At 36.8% G+C, this 18,354-nt stretch overlaps 1 protein-coding gene across 2 annotated transcripts; it reads left to right on the top strand.

The window, feature by feature from the left end:
• Positions 1-2,050: 2,050 nt before the first annotated feature.
• On the top strand, positions 2,051-12,853 carry LOC114278006 (ALA-interacting subunit 3). 2 transcript variants are annotated; one of them, XM_028219975.2, is made up of 9 exons: positions 2,055-2,394; positions 4,012-4,070; positions 4,186-4,260; positions 4,350-4,463; positions 4,628-4,698; positions 10,232-10,529; positions 11,575-11,864; positions 12,032-12,139; positions 12,573-12,853. In XM_028219975.2, the coding sequence occupies exons 1-8, from the start codon at positions 2,301-2,303 to the stop codon at positions 12,087-12,089; spliced, it is 1,059 nt and encodes a 352-aa protein (XP_028075776.1). In that variant the 5' UTR covers positions 2,055-2,300; the 3' UTR covers positions 12,090-12,139; positions 12,573-12,853. The 2 variants fall into 2 exon arrangements, with proteins under 2 accessions (XP_028075777.1, XP_028075776.1); XM_028219976.2 differs by lacking the exon at positions 12,032-12,139 and having other exon boundaries at positions 2,051-2,394.
• The last annotated feature ends 5,501 nt before the right edge of the window (positions 12,854-18,354 follow it).

Below are 18,354 nucleotides of genomic sequence, written 5' to 3'. Positions count from 1 at the left end.
TCCCGAAGCAATGACAAAGTCATCCCCGGCTCCCTTGTTGGAATCCGGGAGGTCGGCTACAATTTTGAACTCGGTAGACCTCGGCTTGAGGTAGTAGACATAACCTCTTTCCTTCAGGTTAATGGGGCACATGGTATAACAAAATTGGATATCGGCAAGGGTGATCCTAACGTTCTCTTGCCTAGCCAAGGCTATGATATCACTAATCACTCGATAAGAATTGATGGTAAGTTGCATAGGGTTTAACCTATAGAAGTGGAGAACCTCGCGAAAGAGGGGATTGAGTGGAAGCCGGAGTCCACATTCAGTAAAGGCTACAATAGGAAAGGGCATCGTATGATCTGTGGGCATGATGGAATCGCCATCCCTAGCAAGCCTAAGGTGAACATCGGCTGGGATGGAGAACTCCTGCCTAAAGTATTCAAGTTTTGTTGGGGAATTTACTCGATGTCTCCACATATCCATAACGTCGGCCTAAGTTCAGAAAGCTGTGTTTCAGAAAATAGGTGTTTCAAAAGGGTTGCTAGAACCTCGGTTTCAAAACCTGGGAAAGGGCAAGTAAGGTTTGTTTCAGTTTTTCCTAAAGATTGAAGGTTCTACAGACGAATCCCAAACCTAAAATTATAAAGATGAGGATCGAGGGCACAGATCTGGTAAAAACACAGAAAACAGAGAACAAAAGCGAAGTTTCAGAGACAAGAACAGGGATAGGCTATCAAGAACACGAAGAATACAAAGGGTTAAGGGCCAAGGACAGTGGTGAAACAGTGCAAGTGTTCATGGCATGTGAAAAAATCATGCAATAAGACGCATTCAGGTGAATGATTCACAAATAAAGCTTAAGAAGAACAGTAATAGCGGAAAACTCCAGAACTAAATCAAGAACTGAACAAAAGGGGTTAAAGGGGGGGGCCAGTTGCTTACCAGATAAAGTGAAGCCGGAGCAAAATTCACCGAGATCAAACGACAGATGAAACAGTGGCAAAAGCTTCGCAGGGATGGAAGAATTAAGATGGTCGCAGAAATTGGAGCTTAGAGCAATGGCAGATTCGAAGAATGCTGAAGCTTTTAGAGAGAGAAAAAGCAAGAAATCAGAATACGAAAAGTGGAGAAAGGAAGAGGGAAAGAAAAGTTCTGTAAAAAACGTAAAACGGCGACAAAACAGGGCATTTATTGCGCCTAGAGCACCGGATACGTCAGACGGCGCAGGCGAATAAAAGACAGCTTGTAGGCGCGTCACAAACACGGGCCAATAAAGACAAAGCACGTGAAATGAACGGTTAGATGTGCATGACAGCTCATGCGCGTGATAGAGTACATTTGAATTCTTATTCCCCGAAGAGAGCACATCGGCTTAAAAATAAATTATTTCGGCCAAACAGTTTTTGAGCCATTATGCAGAAAGAAATATCGATGTAGGTTCCATCACCTGAGGATGCCGAGGCAATAGAACCTAGGGGGCAGTTGTGGGGACATATTTCTTGGGTACCAGCACGTGGCATGACGACGCCGACGTGTTTGGCCGAGGTACCACGTGTCATGGAAATTACGTCGAGGTGATTTCGGAGTTGCCGAGGTTATCTCCGAAGATATCGGAATCCGAGATAAGCGGATAAAGGACAAGAGTCCTAGGACAAAGAGGAGACTTAGCCAAGATAAGGATAAAGCTCTTAGGGAGTTTATCTTTATCTCTTGAGAAATCCTAAGTAATCACTAAATTGAAGTTTATAGAAGTCATGCTTCTAGTAGGACTTGGATTGAGTTAACTATAAAAGAGAGGTACCCCATGGGTCTAAGGTACGTAGTTTTATACTCAAGTTTATGAGTTTAGCACTTGATTATCTTTGAGAGATATACTGACTTGATTGTCGGAGTGCCCCGGGTGGAAGAGCCACCGCCGGAGCCCTTTCTTTCTGGTACAGGTTACTGGAGCCATCTATTCTGCCGGTGTTCTCTAACTGATTACTAGCCGGGCAGTGTGGTAAGAAAATTACTCACACACTATTAATACTATATTCTTCTGTATCTGTATCTATATCTGTATTCGTATTCGCATTCGTATTTGTATTCGTACTGGTACGTAGAGAGAGTGATAGAGATGGTGGGGGTGGGAACCGAGGCCGGCAGTCCAGAGAGATAGAAACGTAATGTGGTCTTCTTTTTGTTTTCCTCACCATATCATGTCTCTCTCTCTCTCTCTCTCTCTTACCTTTCCAAAGTCAAAGCATAGAGAATAGCTATACCAAGGAAACCCCTAAACTGAAACCACCCCATTCCCTCGTCTCTCTCTCGGGAATTGTATGATGAATTCCAACGCTACTTCTTCGACCTCCGGAGTCGTTGGATCGACCGATTCCTCATCAGCACCCAGAAGAAATTCCAAGCGACCCAAATGTTTGTCTCTCTCCCCCCTCCCTTTATTTTTTTTTTCCCCCCATACTATTTGAGTCGACTAGTGCTCAGATGTAGTGTAGCTAGCTATATGAAGTTCGGTTTTTTTGTTTGTTTGTTTGTTTGTTTGGGGAGGCTACCTATCCTATCCTATCCTATCCTCGATTATCCTGATAATTAATAACCAAATAGTTGGAAGGAATGGGTTTTCTTTTCTACTACTGTCATATGTTTTGCAATTGGTTTGTTTTCATGTCTTGATGCATAGCACAGGCTAGCTTAATGAGTTTGTTCTGCAATATTTATATAGTATAATTTAATGTTAATTCCTCTATTAGTTTTATCCACCCCGCAATATCATCTGCCAACAATAACAATACACCGTGGGATCTCCCACCCCAAATGTGTCTAGTTAATTCATCTATGATCAAGGTAAATAGATAAAAAAGACTCACAGTTGATCTTTGATGCATACCTACCGTGATTGAAAACTATCTAATTATAGGCACAACGCAATCTTTGTCCTTCTCATCTATCTGTTCTTGTCTAGTAATCATTTTAGCAAATATATCGCTTCTATAGTTAATCTGTTGGTCATATATCCAATTTGATTTTTTGGCACTATTGTTGCAACTTAAACAATGCTCAATTACTCTCTCTCTCTCTCTCTCTCTCTCTCTCTCTCAATTTCATTGCATAATAGCTTTATTGTTGTTCTATTGTTGCAATTTTGGAAATCTACTTTATTTTTGTTCTTGTAAAGGTACTAGGTAGGTACTGGATTTTTTTTTCTCCATTCATCAAACAGTTTCCTAGTCATCTTATTTAATTTTGTTATAACTATACATGCTGATGGGGCCCAATCATGCCCACATTAATGCGTTAAATCCCATTAGAATTCCTCCATTATAATTGGCTTGGGGTGAGACAATTACTGGGATGGGTGACCTTGCTGTCCAGTTTTCTGTTTCAGTCATTTTTGTGCTTGAAACTTACTTGTTATACTATCTTTTCTTGTACTAATACTTATCAAGTTGTCTCAAACCCTAATATTTTCGTCAGGTATAAAGCTTGATTTTAGTTAGGGTAAGACTGCTGTAAGACCTGCATTGGGTTATGATACTAAATCTTAGGTAGTTAAGAAAAAATGTTGGGCAGTTCAAAAAATGAAAGAGATTAGAAGAGATAAATAAATGAACAAAATGAATTCACATGGAATAGATTAGAAAATTGACACCAATTCAAGATAAAATGAGGGAAAGCCACTTTAGATGATATGATCATATGCATCGTAGACCAATTAACACACTTACAAGGAGAGTGCGGCATGGTAGAAGAAATAGAGGAAGGAAAGAAAAAAACATGGGTTGCATCAATAAAAAGGACATGATTACCTTGGACTTGACTGAGTATATGACTTTAGATAGAATTAACTGGATGTAAGCAAACCAAAGTAATTGGGATGAAGGTTATTGACTTGGCTTGACTTGATTTAGTTCAGGGGCTTTCTTTTTCAATCATGGTACATGAAGCATCAAGAAATAATATATATATATATATATATTGACATAATAAGATGTTAACGACCAAAAATACTTTCCACTCAATTTTTTCCTTTAGATTCAAGGTTTACGCAACAAGAACTTCCAGCTTGCAAGCCGATTCTTACACCGAGATGGGTGAGTGTTTTTTTTTCGTTCATTTATTCTACAAATTTCTGATGTATACCTGATTATATGAGCAACATTATAGGAAGTATCTATGTCTGAGCCCTCATCCTTTTCTTCTGTCCAGGTGATTTCAGCATTCATGCTTGTTAGCATTGTCTTCATTCCCATTGGAGTTGCCTCTTTGTTTGCTTCCCGGGATGTATGCTCAAGGCTGACCAAAGTCTTTGCATTTTCTTTTGTCTCGTCTTTCTTATGTCATTGACTATTAGTTTTCTTTCTTTGCATTAGGTGGTTGAAATTGTTGATCGGTATGAAACTGAATGCATACCTCCAGCCTCAAGAAGTGATAAGATCAAATACATTCAAAGCCAGGATGATAAAACCTGCAACAGAACACTGACGGTACACTTCTACGTCGTCAGTCATTATCAGCATCAGCATCATTGTTATTGTATAACATAATTTGAAATTTTGAATATCGGGTTTCTGATTCTATTTATAGCAATACAAACTTATATTTGGAGTTTGAAATTGATAAATTTATCTTAATTTTTTTAATATGTCAGGTACCGAAGCGTATGAAGCAACCTATTTATGTGTATTATCAGCTTGACAACTTCTACCAGAATCATCGCAGGTATACATCACCGTTCTTTGTCATTTTTGACTAATTTATTGATTTTTGATTATATAATAATTTCATGCATCATTTGCACCATATCTGTTATCCATGAAATAGTAGGGTATACCACACAAGGAACTGAGGTTTTGGGCATAGCTACAGTTCACATTCGGAGAGACAAACATTTTATACTTGTGAGTATTAATTTTCAGGCCAGAAATATCACTATACTCATTAAGAGTTTCCATGATATTCTCACAACTTGTGGGGTTCGCCGAAGAAAATAAAAGCAAATCATCAGAACAAACAAGTGAGTAATACATGGGCCTCCTCTTCCAATTGAAATGCCTTTCCAATTTTTAGTGGCAACCTTATGGAACATCATGTTAGATAAACGTTCCATACAAAGAACAAAAAGATAAGGAGACAAAGGGTCTCCTTGCCTCAAGCCCTTCCCCAGAGTGAAATCCTCCAGAGTCTCACCATTCCACAAGATAGCAGATTGTACAGTGGTAATTAAGGTTTTAAAAAGCGACCGCAACCGTAACCGTTACGTAACGCCGTTACGTAATGGTTGTGGTGATTACCGCCACCCGTTACGGCTGCTTTTGCAGTGTGATTGAGACTCACAGGTGTGTCGGCCGTAGCGGCTGCTATAGCGGTTGTAACAATGCTGTAACGACCGTAACGGCCTGTTACGCACCGTTACGTAATGGTTCTAAACTGCTTCTTTCGAAAAAAATACAACAACAAAAAAAAGTTAAAAATGGGGAAAAAGAGATAGAGAGAGAAGAGGAAAGATGAAGAGGGAAGATGGAGGAGCAAGAGACAGACAGAGAGAAGAGGGAAGATGAAGAACATGTTATTGATTTGTTGAAGTTGTAAGACCTATGCTATTCTATCTACTTGCTATCACTCAACTATTTTGTTCGTGTGCATCTATCTATATATTTTTTGAAAATAATAATAATAATAATAATAATAATAATAATAATAATAATAATAATAAGTGTGGTCATTATCTATTTGGCTTGGTTAAAAAATATATATATTTAGTCTTTTATTTATTCTCTTACTTTTGTCATTGTTTATCTTATATATAATAGTTAGTGATTGATTTTTTATATAATATAAAGTCATTAATTATTAAAATAAATATGAAAAACTCAGTTTATAGTGATTTAAAAATGTGATATATATTGGATCATACTTAAAAATTTACAAAAATTGATCAATATTTATTTTAAAACCCAATAAATATGATCATGGAAAAAAAATGTGCGTATCGGTAAATTTTTTTCAAATTGTGTGACAAATAAAAAAATTCACGGTTCCGGTTACCGCAACCATTACGCTACGGCTTTTACACCCCACAACCACAACCACAACCGCGCCACCGCCACTGTTACGGTGACCGCAACCGCTTTTTAGAACCTTGGTCGGAATAAGTGCGTGGTAGGTTGCGGACACAACCATTGGAAAAAAGGGTACACCCAAGGTTCTGAAAAGCGGTTGCGGTCGCCGTAACGGTGGCGGTGACGCGGTTGCGGTTGCGGGGTGTAAAGGCCGTAGTGTAACGGTTGCGGTAACCGGAACCGTGAATTTTTTTATTTTTCACACAATTTGAAAAAAACTTACCGATACACATATTTTTTTTCCATGATCATATTTATTGGATTAAAAATAAATATTGATCAATTTTTATAAATTTTTAAATATGATCCAATATATTTCATATTTTTAAATCACTATAAATTGAGTTTTTTACATTTTATTTTAATAATTAATGACTTTATATTATACAAAAAATCAATCACTAACTATATATATAAGATAAACAATGACAAAAGTAAGAGAATAAATAAGAGCTTAAATATATATATATATATATACATATTTTAACCAAGCCAAATAGATAATGACCACGCTTATTATTATTATTATTATTTTCAAACAATATATAGATAGACACACACAAATAAAATGGTTTAGTGATAGCATCTGAATAGAATAGCATAGGTCTTACAATTTCAACAAATCAATACCATATTCTTCATCTTCCCTCCTCTCTCTCTCTATCTCTTGCTCCTCTATTTTCTCTCTTTATCTTCGCTCTTCTCTCTATCCCTCTTCTCCTATTTTCAGCTTTTTTTTTTGTGTTTTTTCGAAAGAAACAGTTTGGAACCGTTACGTAATGGTGCGTAACAGGCTGTTACAGTACCGTTACGACCGCTACGGCAGCCGCTACGACCGACACACCTGTGAATCTTAATCACACTGCAAAAGCGGCCGTAACGGGTGGCAGTAACCGCCAAAACCGTTACGTAACGGCGTTACGTAACGGTTGCGGCCGCTTTTTAAAACCCACCATTCAGTATTGCATATAGCTCTATCCAAGCGAACCATAGTATTTGCCCATCCCTGTCTGTTGTTAGTCCAAATCAATCTAGGACCCACACACCCTAGGTCCATCAAGTTGCATTCTTTCCACGAATTTTTGGCACCTCCTTTGGCTTTGGTTAATGCTGATTAGTGAATTTCCAGAAATTGCTCTCCTTTTCTCCTGAGAACTATAGTCGTTGAAGTCTCCCGCAACAATCCACGGATCATTGTTCTGTTGGACTATGTTTTCCAGATTCTGCCACAGTTCCTTTCGTTTCCTTGCATTTGGACTTGCATAAATAGCTGAAAGTAACCAATCGGGGTAGTTTTGTCTTGAAACGGTTGCGATAATGACCTAAGAATTTGCCTCCGACACTCGCACATTAGCTTGAGACGGGTTCCACAACGTCCAAATGCCCCCCACTTCTTCCAATAGGGTCAACATGGGCTGAGGCTGTAAACCGCATTCTATTAAAAAACATGCCCATGGAATTTAACTCAACCTTAGTTTCCATAAGAACTAAGATTTCTGGCTTATGAGTCCTTAACAACTCTTTCAAAGTTCTTTTGAACGTATTGTTACCCGCACCTCTACAATTCCAAAAAAGCATATCCATAGATGACGTACGATGAAAATCAGGTAAATAGGAGTTTTTTGGGACCCCCAATATATCCCTTACCTCATTCTATCTCTCATCCATTGACTTTATTGGAGTTACTGTGACGATTTGTTGGTCGATGTGCGCATCGATCTGCCACCATGGTTTGATTTTCACCTTCACTTCTTCTATCCACCAGTCTAAGTCTGTGGTGACACACTTATTTCCTTGGTTCCATCATCAGAAGAACCCTATCCAAATACACGCGATAATGATTCACGCTCAGTTGATCGTCTTCCTGAGTTACATTTTGAAGCAAAGTTTTGTTCCAATCCTCCATCTTTATTAGGTGGTACTCTGGGGCTATTCTTCTTCAAATGATCACCAACAGAGCTTTTCTCAGATTTGGGATTTGGGATTTGGTTTAGAAACCGAAGTGTTGAAGATGGTAAGATGCTTTGCGCTAAATTGCTGAGTGCTATCTTTGGACTTATCATCAAGGCCTCTGACAGTTTCATCACATGGTAGCTTGTCATTGCTCACTTGTTTCCCTCTCTAGATTTCCTCCTTATCCATTGCCCTGTTTGCTTTGTTTCCTTCTAAATTTTGGGCTTTCATACCTTTAGTTGCTTGGGCCTTTTCTTTATACTTGAAGTTGGGCCCTTTTCCATTTGTATCACGCATGGCAGTCTCAGGCCTACTTTGGGTCTCTTGATTTTCCACCAGGCTAAGATCTTGCTAGAGTGCTCCAAATCTATTGTGCTGGAATTGATTATCCATTTTCTGGTTTTTGTTGGGCTTGTGCCATCTTTTTCTGCTTGGAGCTTTGGTCCATGGGCCATAACTTGGTTGATCTAGGCCTTCTTTGTCATCTCTTTCTTTATTCTTTATACTGCTTGATGGGCCCAGCCCATTTTGAGCTTCTTCACCTCCAACGGTAAGATCCTGGTTCATCCTTGCCGGCGCCGAAGGCCACCTTTCGCTGCATTTTTCCCGTCGATGACCAACCTTGCCACAAGAGAAACAAAACGAATGATGTTCATATTCCAGAGTGTATGTATATTTACATATTGTAAAATGGGATATCGCTGGCTTTCTCAAGTCCATTTCGACGCAAACCCGGGCATACTTTCCTTTGGCCTCCATAGCAGTGTTAATATCCACTTTCAAAGGCGCCCCAACCTTAGCAATATGAAATAGGATCTTTTCGTTGTAGTATTCGATTGGGAGGTTTGGGAATTGCATCCAGATTGCTGTGGTATCCTCCTCCGCTTCATCCGGTTTGAAATCATGTTGCCATTTTCGAACCGTAACATAATGATCCATCACTACCCAAGGTCCCCCTGTGTAGACCCTTGAATAATCTTCTATCATGTCGAATTTTACAATAAAGAATCCATGCCCAATATCTAAGGTTTCGAAATCAGCAATTCCCAAACCTTTTTTATCTTGTTTACAAACAAAGTATAACCAATTGTCCTGCCTAGCAATCTTACAATGAGGCATTTTCCCCAAGGTTTTCAAGCTTTCTTCAGAAGGCTGGCAGGCACCCGGATTTTAGGGATTTGGCATGTTAAGTCCTCAGATTCTTCCATCTTCTTCTCTTCAACCTCCTCCTTGCTTCCATCTTCCTCATCCGATAGGAAATTACATGGATCCTTCTCAAAAATCTCAAAATTCTTTTCATTTGAGTTTTCATTAAATCAGGATCAGAGGAGGGCTTGCTTAAAAGATCTAGAATTGGAACCATCAGCGCTTTCCTTCATTGAGCTGCCTTTTTTAGTCGAAATCAACCCATTTTCATGGTTAGCCTCTCCTGTGGTTGCGATTCCCTCTTTGTTGATGTCAACCATGTCATCCTCCACAATATTTCTTTCCTTCGGTTCGGCACAACCCATGTTGGTCTCTTCATGTCTTATGGTGTTTTCCCCCATAACTTCATCTTCTATCTCCGTCATACACTTGATTTTCTTCTTGCTTTGATTGAGATGATCGGTTTCTTCAGCTGATCTCCCATGGGAACCAGTTCCTCTTTCAACGGTCATATTGTAGAGAGAGAAAGTCTCAATTCTCATTGTAGGTAGCTTTCACTCTTGTGGCTCTAGTAGTGGGTAGCACTTTTCTCCATTGAGATGGCTCTCACTCTACTCTAGATGGCCCTCTCCTCTGTAGTCCTTTCCATGACTTCAGCCTGAAAACATATGCCCAATCTGTACCATATACCTGTCCAACCACTCTAAAGGTTTAAGCTGCTGGGGAGGGAACTTATTATATCTATATGTCATTCTTTGCCAGAATTCGTTTTCCAAATGAATTTCTTAGCCTCAGATAAAGGTGGTTGTATGTACTGCATTTCTCCCATGTTTTATAGACACTAGCTAATTCACATAACATTGTTGTAGTTTTAGGTTTTTTGGTTTATCCATAAGTATCAACTCTTCTTTATTTTATGTATTGCCACAACAAAATGAAGCCTTGAGATATTTGTTTTTTTGCCAAGAACCTGAAGTGAAATTTATCATTGATAAATTCTTTGGTGTCATGTAATGATCTATCCCCTTTTCCAGGTATGTGAAGAGCCGGAGTGATCAGCAGTTGAAATATGCGACTAGTGAGACTGATACAAGCACATGTAAACCTGAAGATACTGCTAACGGCGCATCAATTGTGCCTTGCGGCCTTATAGCTTGGAGTTTGTTCAATGATACTTATAGCTTTTCCCACAACAACCAGCAATTGGCAGTAAAAAAGAAGGGTATCTCATGGAAGAGTGATAGAGAACACAAGTTTGGAAAAGATGTCTACCCTAAAAACTTCCAGAATGGAACTCTTAAAGGGGGTGGATATCTCGATTCGACAATACCAGTAAGGCTTTAACCATGAACATTCCGTCAACTATCATTGAATATCACTTTATCCCCTCAATTTCAAAACTGTACATTTGGACCTCCTCAACTATAAAATTGCATCAATTTCACTCATTCCAGAAGGGGTGCATTTTGTATTTTTTATTTATTCTTTATTTTTTTAAAATGTTTATAGATGAGGAGTCTAAATGTACTATTTTAAAGTTGACGAGAAAAAGTTGCCTTTCACCTTGCATAACCAACTTCTTATGTTTCTTGTTATAGGTATGCCTAATATTTTATGCACCACTTTTCTTCAGACTCATTGTTAATTTCCATGTCTTTTCACCAAAAAATTGTGAATGTATGTGATGCGTAATGTAAACTTTACTTTTGAAATCAGTCGGAATAGACCTGAACTGGATCTATGGTTTTGGATATGATATTGTGCCTGCCTTTAAAATGGTCCTGTTCTACTTATGTCCAGTAACATATGATGACATGTGCTGTTAGGAATCACTTGAGAAGTATCATGCCATCAGATTACAGTCAGCCCTCTAATAACTAATATAATCTGTGGAAATCCAAAAATTATTGATTAATAGAATTATGCGTGTTAAATTCCTCCTTGATTTTCGTTAAAGATAAAAACTTGTTGACAGTTTCATCATTTTCACCACAAACATATCCATATTTTAAGAGTAATATTATTTATTTACAAAACTAAGTATTATTTGTAAATTCTAATCTAAGTTCTTAAAAAGTTCCTAATCCCCTTCTTTTTTACTATTAAATTGACCCTATTAATAATTCCTATCTAATATAAATGCATTTACATGTGCTTTTTTTCTTTTTTCTATTTTTCTATTTTGCCATTAATATTTTCCTCTTTTTTGGTTTTTGTTTTGGTTTTGGTTTTGTTTTTTTTGTGGGGATGTGGATTGAGTTATTAGAACCGTTGTAATGGCCATCATAGGCATTTCAAAGCTGCTTCTATTGTTGAGGCTAATCCCAATCTGATTTACTAATTATTATTATTATCATCGTTATTTTTGTGGTGACAGTTGAGTGACCAGGAGGACCTCATTGTTTGGATGAGAACTGCAGCTCTTCCAACGTTTCGGAAGCTGTACGGGAAGATAGAGGTGGATCTGGAGGAAAATGACGTTATTCAGGTGACATTGAAGAACAATTACAACACCTATAGTTTCAATGGAAAGAAGAGGCTTGTTCTCTCTACCACTACCTGGCTTGGTGGAAAGAATGACTTTCTTGGCATTGCTTACCTTACCGTTGGCGCCTTCTGCTTCTTTCTGGCAATGACATTCACTGTTGTATATCTATTTAAGCCAAGGTGAATCCTTTTTACCCATATCTACTACTACTACTACTACTACTACTACTAAAACTACTACTAATACCGTAGATGCCTGTTCTTGTGATGCTGATTATTTTGTACGGGTCAGGCTATGAATTGAGTGCCATCATTGTATGCTAAATTTGTGCTTCCCATTGTCTCAGTAAAATTGAAATGTGGTATTCACACACAAGTCTTTCAAGTTGGGAGGCAAAGAAATGAATTTCAACTCCCAATGCTTTAGTGTTAGCCAGGAGCAGCTTCCAATAATTGTGAGCTTCTTCTTTACTTTTTTTTTTTTTTTTTTTTTTTGTGTGCCCCTTTTCAGTGACCAAGTTTTGTTATTGTTTATGTTTTTTTTTTTTATTATGTTTTTTTTTGGGGTTGTGGCATTTGCACTTTAGGGACTTTGTTGGTAAGCAATTGGCTGCTTACAATTTGATGAGCTTAGTTTAAAAACTTCATTTTGATTGGGAGTGAACTCATTACTGTGTGTGAGGGCTGGATGCCTGTGGGCCTTGTCCCTTTGCATCACGCTCTACTATGTTGCAATGTGTGTATGTTATGTTCAATTATTTATAATTCAATCCAGTATGGTAAGAAGCATCTTATTGTGCCTTTTATCCTTGCCAATAAATCGACAATTTTCAAACTAATTTGCTCTCTCTCTCTCTCTCTCTATCTCTCTCTCTCTCTCTCTCTCAGGCCACTTGGAGATCCATCTTATTTGTCATGGAACCGGAACACAGGAGGTCACTAAGCAACCCTGTGAAATGTTTTCAAGCGAATTGGCTTGGCCTGGTTTTCTCATTTGTGGATGTATTTTTATGTGGAAAAAATGGCAAAGCAGTAACTATGTAACATCAGTTCAAAGTGTTGTAGTTATTGGCATTTTGAATTTCGTGGACGTTGGTGTCCTGTATCAGAAAAAGTTCACGAATAGGATGTATACAGTCTGTTGAGAGGTTGATTTCTTATTATCCTTATGTTTTGCGTTTTCTGTATTTGTTTGTTTGTTTTTAGTTACTATTTATTTATTTTTACTTTCTGATAAAGTGCCTCCACTGGCTAGTGATTCATACAAGTCAAATATATATTGGCTTGGCTTAAGTGGAGAGGTATGTTTGACATGTTGTGTAATTCACAAATACAAACAAAATTAGAGGAATTTTTTTGTAAAATATCTTGAAGGTTAGTAATATTTTATGGATATTATATTAGGTAATTAAAAAACACCACTTTCGTAGAATTAGAGTAGTTGAGATAAGGATGTCTAGCGGTTAAGATTAAGAAATATAGAATTATAAATAAATATATATTTATAAAATAGTAGCAGTAGCATCACCAAATGAAGATGAGTTCATAGATAACAATTTAAGATGGTTTAGAAATGTACAATGATAAGAGTTAAATAGAACGTAATAGTAAGCAAAAGTATGAATTGAGAATTTTGTGGTGTACGAATATAATTGAAGTTAATATTGAAATAATTGATGTTTTTTTTAAAAATTAATATTCAAACTATAAAATAATGTGTAGTGAAAATATTTGAGGCATGTGAGAACATAATTAGTCTCCATTTGGCGAGATGATTGGGATTAAATTAGTCTATTAAAAGACAAAATATGTTAAAAAGTTAATAAAATAAAATGTTATATTCAAATTATAATCATTTTAATTTTTTTTCTCACAAAACAACTGATTAAGGCTGAATTGTGCAACATTGAGATCATTAAATAGGATCTTTTAACTTTACTTGCTTGACAAACTATAGATTTTATGCTTGTTTAATGTCAATCAGGTTTGTACACAATGGGAGCATAAAATGAGCAGAAAATTCATTCACACGTGCGGCCTTTATCTCGCAGCCAAGCAGAGCTTTAGCTTCCCGCACGTGCGGGGGGTTTTTCCCGCACGTGCGGTGACCACTCCCGTTAGGGCTGCTCGTGGGTCGGTTTTGGCCGGGTGCGGGTCAAAATCGACCCGACCCGCACTTATGCGGTTGGGGAAAAATGGACCCGCAACCGCCCGCGATGCGGTTCGCGGTTTGTGCGGGCGGGTGCGGTTCGGTTTGCGGTTTAGTTTTTTTTTTTTTTTTTTTTTTTTTTTTTTTTTTTTTTAACTTAAGCAAATTTGACATTTTTTGTTACTTTCTAAACACTTTTTTTTTTTTTTTTTAGAAGATTTATAAATTAAATTACAAGATATACAATTCATGATCATAATAAATAGTCCACATGTTAGATAAGATGATATGGAACCATGCTTGAGGATAGTAATTAATCTTCCTCCTTAGCTTGCAAAAACAAACCCTTAAAAGTCAAACTAGTAACACTAATTTAAATATGCAAAAACAAACCCTTAAAAGTCAAACTAGTAACACTAATTTTAATAGTGAATTAATCTTCACTATTTAGTTTTTAATATGCAATAATGTGATAATAGACTGACAATTCAAAATATTATATTTAACTGTGTCTACTAGACTAATGGAATATAATGATTTTTTTTATATATATATATAAATAAAAGTCAAACTAGTAATATTAATTTAAATATCATTAGATCATGATAATGTATATAAGTGCCCATATAATAAATTTTACTTTCATCCAAAATGTAAAAATAAAAATAATAACTAGTTATCTCCATCCATCCAAAATGCAAAAAATAATAATAATAACTAGTTATTTTTTCTTTAAAAAAAAAAAAAAAGATACGGGTTGCAGGCGGGTCGGGTTCGACCCGAACCCGATCTTTTGCGAATTTCTTGACCCGCACCCGCCCCCTACCTACATCGAAACCGCCCAAAGCACTGCGGGTAGGGTAGGGTCGGGCGGTTTGTGAGGGCGGGTGGGTTTGTTGCCCAGCCCTAACTCCCGTACGTGTGGCCGCACCTCAGATTCTGTGCCGCTGTTTTGAACCTGTTTGAAATATGGCAAAGGTATAAAAAGACAGAAAATAGGTTGTAATAGGGTTCTGAAAAATTGAAGGAGAAAGAGGAGGCTAGGGTTTTGAAAAAGATGATTCTCAATCTTCAAAGCAAATTTCCATGGAGGGTTCCATCTCTTCCACCTCTTCCCACTCCTCCATGAGTGACTAGGCTCTTCTTTTATAGGGTTTTGATGAAACCCTAACTATGTAATTAGGTTTTCTTTTTGGTTTTTAATTATGTAAATGTTTGAACAATCGTATGGTATTTTAGAAGTTTCATATATATACATATATATATATTTCACTATTTCTTCGAGTATTCGGTTTTCTGTGATTGTTGAATGTTTTTCATACAATAGTTTTCTATTATTTCATATTTAAGGTATGAGACGAACCCTACTACGAAGGATGAGTCGTGTCGCTACCCTAATTTAAAGTGAACAATTCATACTATTTGAGATGGTTCGTGCTTATACATTGAACGTGATAATTTTCTTGATAAATGCTTCGAACTTGTAGTTGCGAAGTATTATTTCGTTCGAACTGTAGCATAATTGATTTCAAATTGAAACCTTATGTAATTAGTGGTGAACTCATTACCCTATATTTTTTCCCAAATCAGTAAATTCATCTTTATTTATAATTGCTAGTTTATTCGCTTGTTTAATTTAATTATTATTAGGTTATGAATAATTAATCTTTTTATCAAAATTAATTTAGGAATTTAACAATTAAATTAGTTTAATTTCCCGTTTGTCCCTGTGGATCAATACCTGGACTTTCCATTATTCTAAAGAATTTGGTATAGTTTAGTGTTTAATTTTGGTGTGTGAAACGACCCATCAAATTTTGGCGCCGTTGTCGAAGACTTCTGGCGAAATTAATTAATTTAAAGTTATATTCTTATTTTAATTTTTAGTTTAGGATTTTATAATTTTTTTTAGTGTTACTATGTGTGTAGATCGTTTGAAAGTGGAGTTATCACCGAAGTGCAAGTGAAACGCAACCGAGCTTTAAAAAACAAACTGCAGCATTAAAGTGCTTAAAAAAAAGCAGACACATGCAAGCAAAGTACCAAAGTGCTAAAAAGAAAGATAGATCTCAATTGGAGGTTGGATACAACATTTATACATTAAGCACCCGCAAGATGAGTAAAGTGTTTTTGTTAAATCGCTTTGAGTATATTTCTCCCTTTAGTATTGTTACCCAAAAGACAACCTAAGAGGGGGGTGAATTAAGTTTTTACAATTAAAAATAATAATATCATAATAAAAATTATGACTAGCAGAATAGATAAATATAGTTAATGAAATAAAAATAATTAAAACAAGTGTTTTAACAACTATGTCAATTACTGATTTTAGCACAATAAAAATATGAAATATAGCTACAACAATTTAAATAAAATAAAGAGATAAGGGAGAGACAGGCAAACAAATTTACAGTGGTTCGGCTTTAACTCGGCCTACGTCCACTCCTCAAGTTTCACTTGAGATTTTCCACTATGTTCTAGTTTCACGGGGTGCTAGCAACCTCTTTACAAATGAAGAAATCCTCCACGGATTTTATACAGACTTTCTAAGTCAAGAATACTGAGTGTACTACACTCTTACAAGGTTGAAAAGAATGTGCTTTTGCTTTTACAAAAAGCTACAAGAATTATCTCTCAAAGATAGATATAAAAATGAAACTCTGGTTTTTCTGTAAACCTCACACAGGAAAAATGGGCTTAAAGCTATACGTCTCAGTGTATAATTTCTGAAAGAGGATGTAAACAAAAATTGAAGAACACTTCTCAGAGAATTTTTCAAAGAATAGATGTGAGTGATTATAGATAAAAGAATATTTTCTGATTTTTTGTAACTTGTTTACATTAGAGGCATTGATATATATAATGAAAATTATAGCCATTTATAACCGTTGTACTCTATCATTACTAATTTGAATATCTTTCACTTGAATCTTTTGAACTTTTTGAACTATTCATTTCAATTTATAGCCGTTGCACTCCATCATTATTAATTTAAATATCTTCCACATGAACCTTTTGAACTATTACTGTGTTGGGCTGTTTGAACCTCTGTTTTTGGGCTGTTTGAACTCCAGATTTAATCAAATATTAAATACATTCTAACAACATTTAGGATAAAGGTTTAGGTAAGAAATAATGTGAGAAAATAAATTTTGATTTTATTTTTTTCTTTCAAATAAATTAAAACATAATTAAATAAATCATCAAAATAATAAGTCTAACAGGTATTTTGCTTTCACAACTTAGTGCACAGAGTCGAAACTTAGTGTGTGTGTGTGTGTAGTGTATGCACGGGCAGCGTTCTTGTCGCTCCTGAATTGTGGAGTTTGGACCTTGAACTAGAAAGGACTCATAGGAAACTTAAAACCTCTGCCTGTGTTCCTAGGCTTGATTATAGGAGATTGAATTCCATGACTAGGAAAGACCATTTTCCTCTACCATTTATTGATCAAATTCTTGAGAGGTTAGCGGGGTAGGATTTTTATTGTTTTCTTGATGGCTACTCAGGGTATAATCAAGTCCCGATGTACCTCGCTGACCAAGAAAAGACCATGTTCACTTGCCCTTTTGGCACTTTTGCTTACAAGCGCATGCCTTTTGGGTCATGTAATGCACCGGCGACTGTTCAACGATGTATGATGGCCATTTTCTCTAACATGGTGGATAAATTTTTAGAGGTTTTCATAGATGACTTCTCCGGGTTTGGGCCGTCTTTTGAGGAATATCTCCAGAACTTAACCAAAGTCCTTATTCATTGTGTGGAGACAAACCTGATTTTGAGTTGGGAAAAGAGCCATTTTATGGTTCGTGAGGGTATAGTGTTGGACACATTGTGTCCCCCTAAGGCATAGAAGTTGACAAAGCTAAAGTTGACCTCATTGTAGGCCTTCCTCCACCCACTTTTGTGCGTCAAGTTAAGTCTTTCCTAGGGCATGTAGGTTTTTACCGTAGGTTCATCAAAGACTTTAGTAAAATATCCTGTCCTTTGTGTAGTTTATTTGCTAAGGATGCACCGTTTATCTTTGATGAGGCATGTTTGAAAGCCTTTGAAACACTAAGAGTGGCCTTTACTACCACCCCAATCATAGGGATGGCAATTTAAAACCGACCCAACGGGGATCCCCGACCCCGACCCCGACTCCGATTTGACCGATTTTTTCCCGAAAAATACCCTCGACAGGGAGAAGACGGTATTTGAAAATCAATCCCCGATCTTTTTCGGGCCAGGGACGGTGATCAGTGTTCAAGCCCCTCTCCGAATTTTCTCGAAGTAAAATTACTTTTATACCCTTTATATGTATATATATAATAAACCAAACCCCTTATATTATATGCATATATATATATATATAATATCTGTGTTGTGTGATATTTTTATATCTCTCACTCTCTAATCTCTCACTCTTCTCTTTCTGACTCTCATCTCAACTCTCTCTTTCACTTTCACTCTCATTCTTAACTCTCTCGTTCTTCTCTGTGTGTTAATTCTCTCAACTCTCGTAGTCACCGGTGGCGACATCA

Source organism: Camellia sinensis, chromosome 8 (assembly GCF_055761805.1).
Source record: "Camellia sinensis isolate YWXY chromosome 8, ASM5576180v1, whole genome shotgun sequence".
NCBI lineage: Eukaryota > Viridiplantae > Streptophyta > Magnoliopsida > Ericales > Theaceae > Camellia > Camellia sinensis.
The sequence above is the reverse complement of the archived record's forward strand: the minus strand, read 5'-3'. Positions and strand labels throughout refer to the sequence as shown.

Bases quoted from the DNA above. Each gene is read 5' to 3' on its own strand.
- LOC114278006 (XM_028219975.2), top strand. From the start codon at position 2,301: ATGATGAATTCCAACGCTACTTCTTCGACCTCCGGAGTCGTTGGATCG. The intron at 2,395-4,011 runs GTTTGTCTCTCT...TTTTTCCTTTAG, and splicing joins AAATTCCAAGCGACCCAAAT to ATTCAAGGTTTACGCAACAA. The intron at 4,699-10,231 runs GTATACATCACC...CCCCTTTTCCAG, and splicing joins TTCTACCAGAATCATCGCAG to GTATGTGAAGAGCCGGAGTG.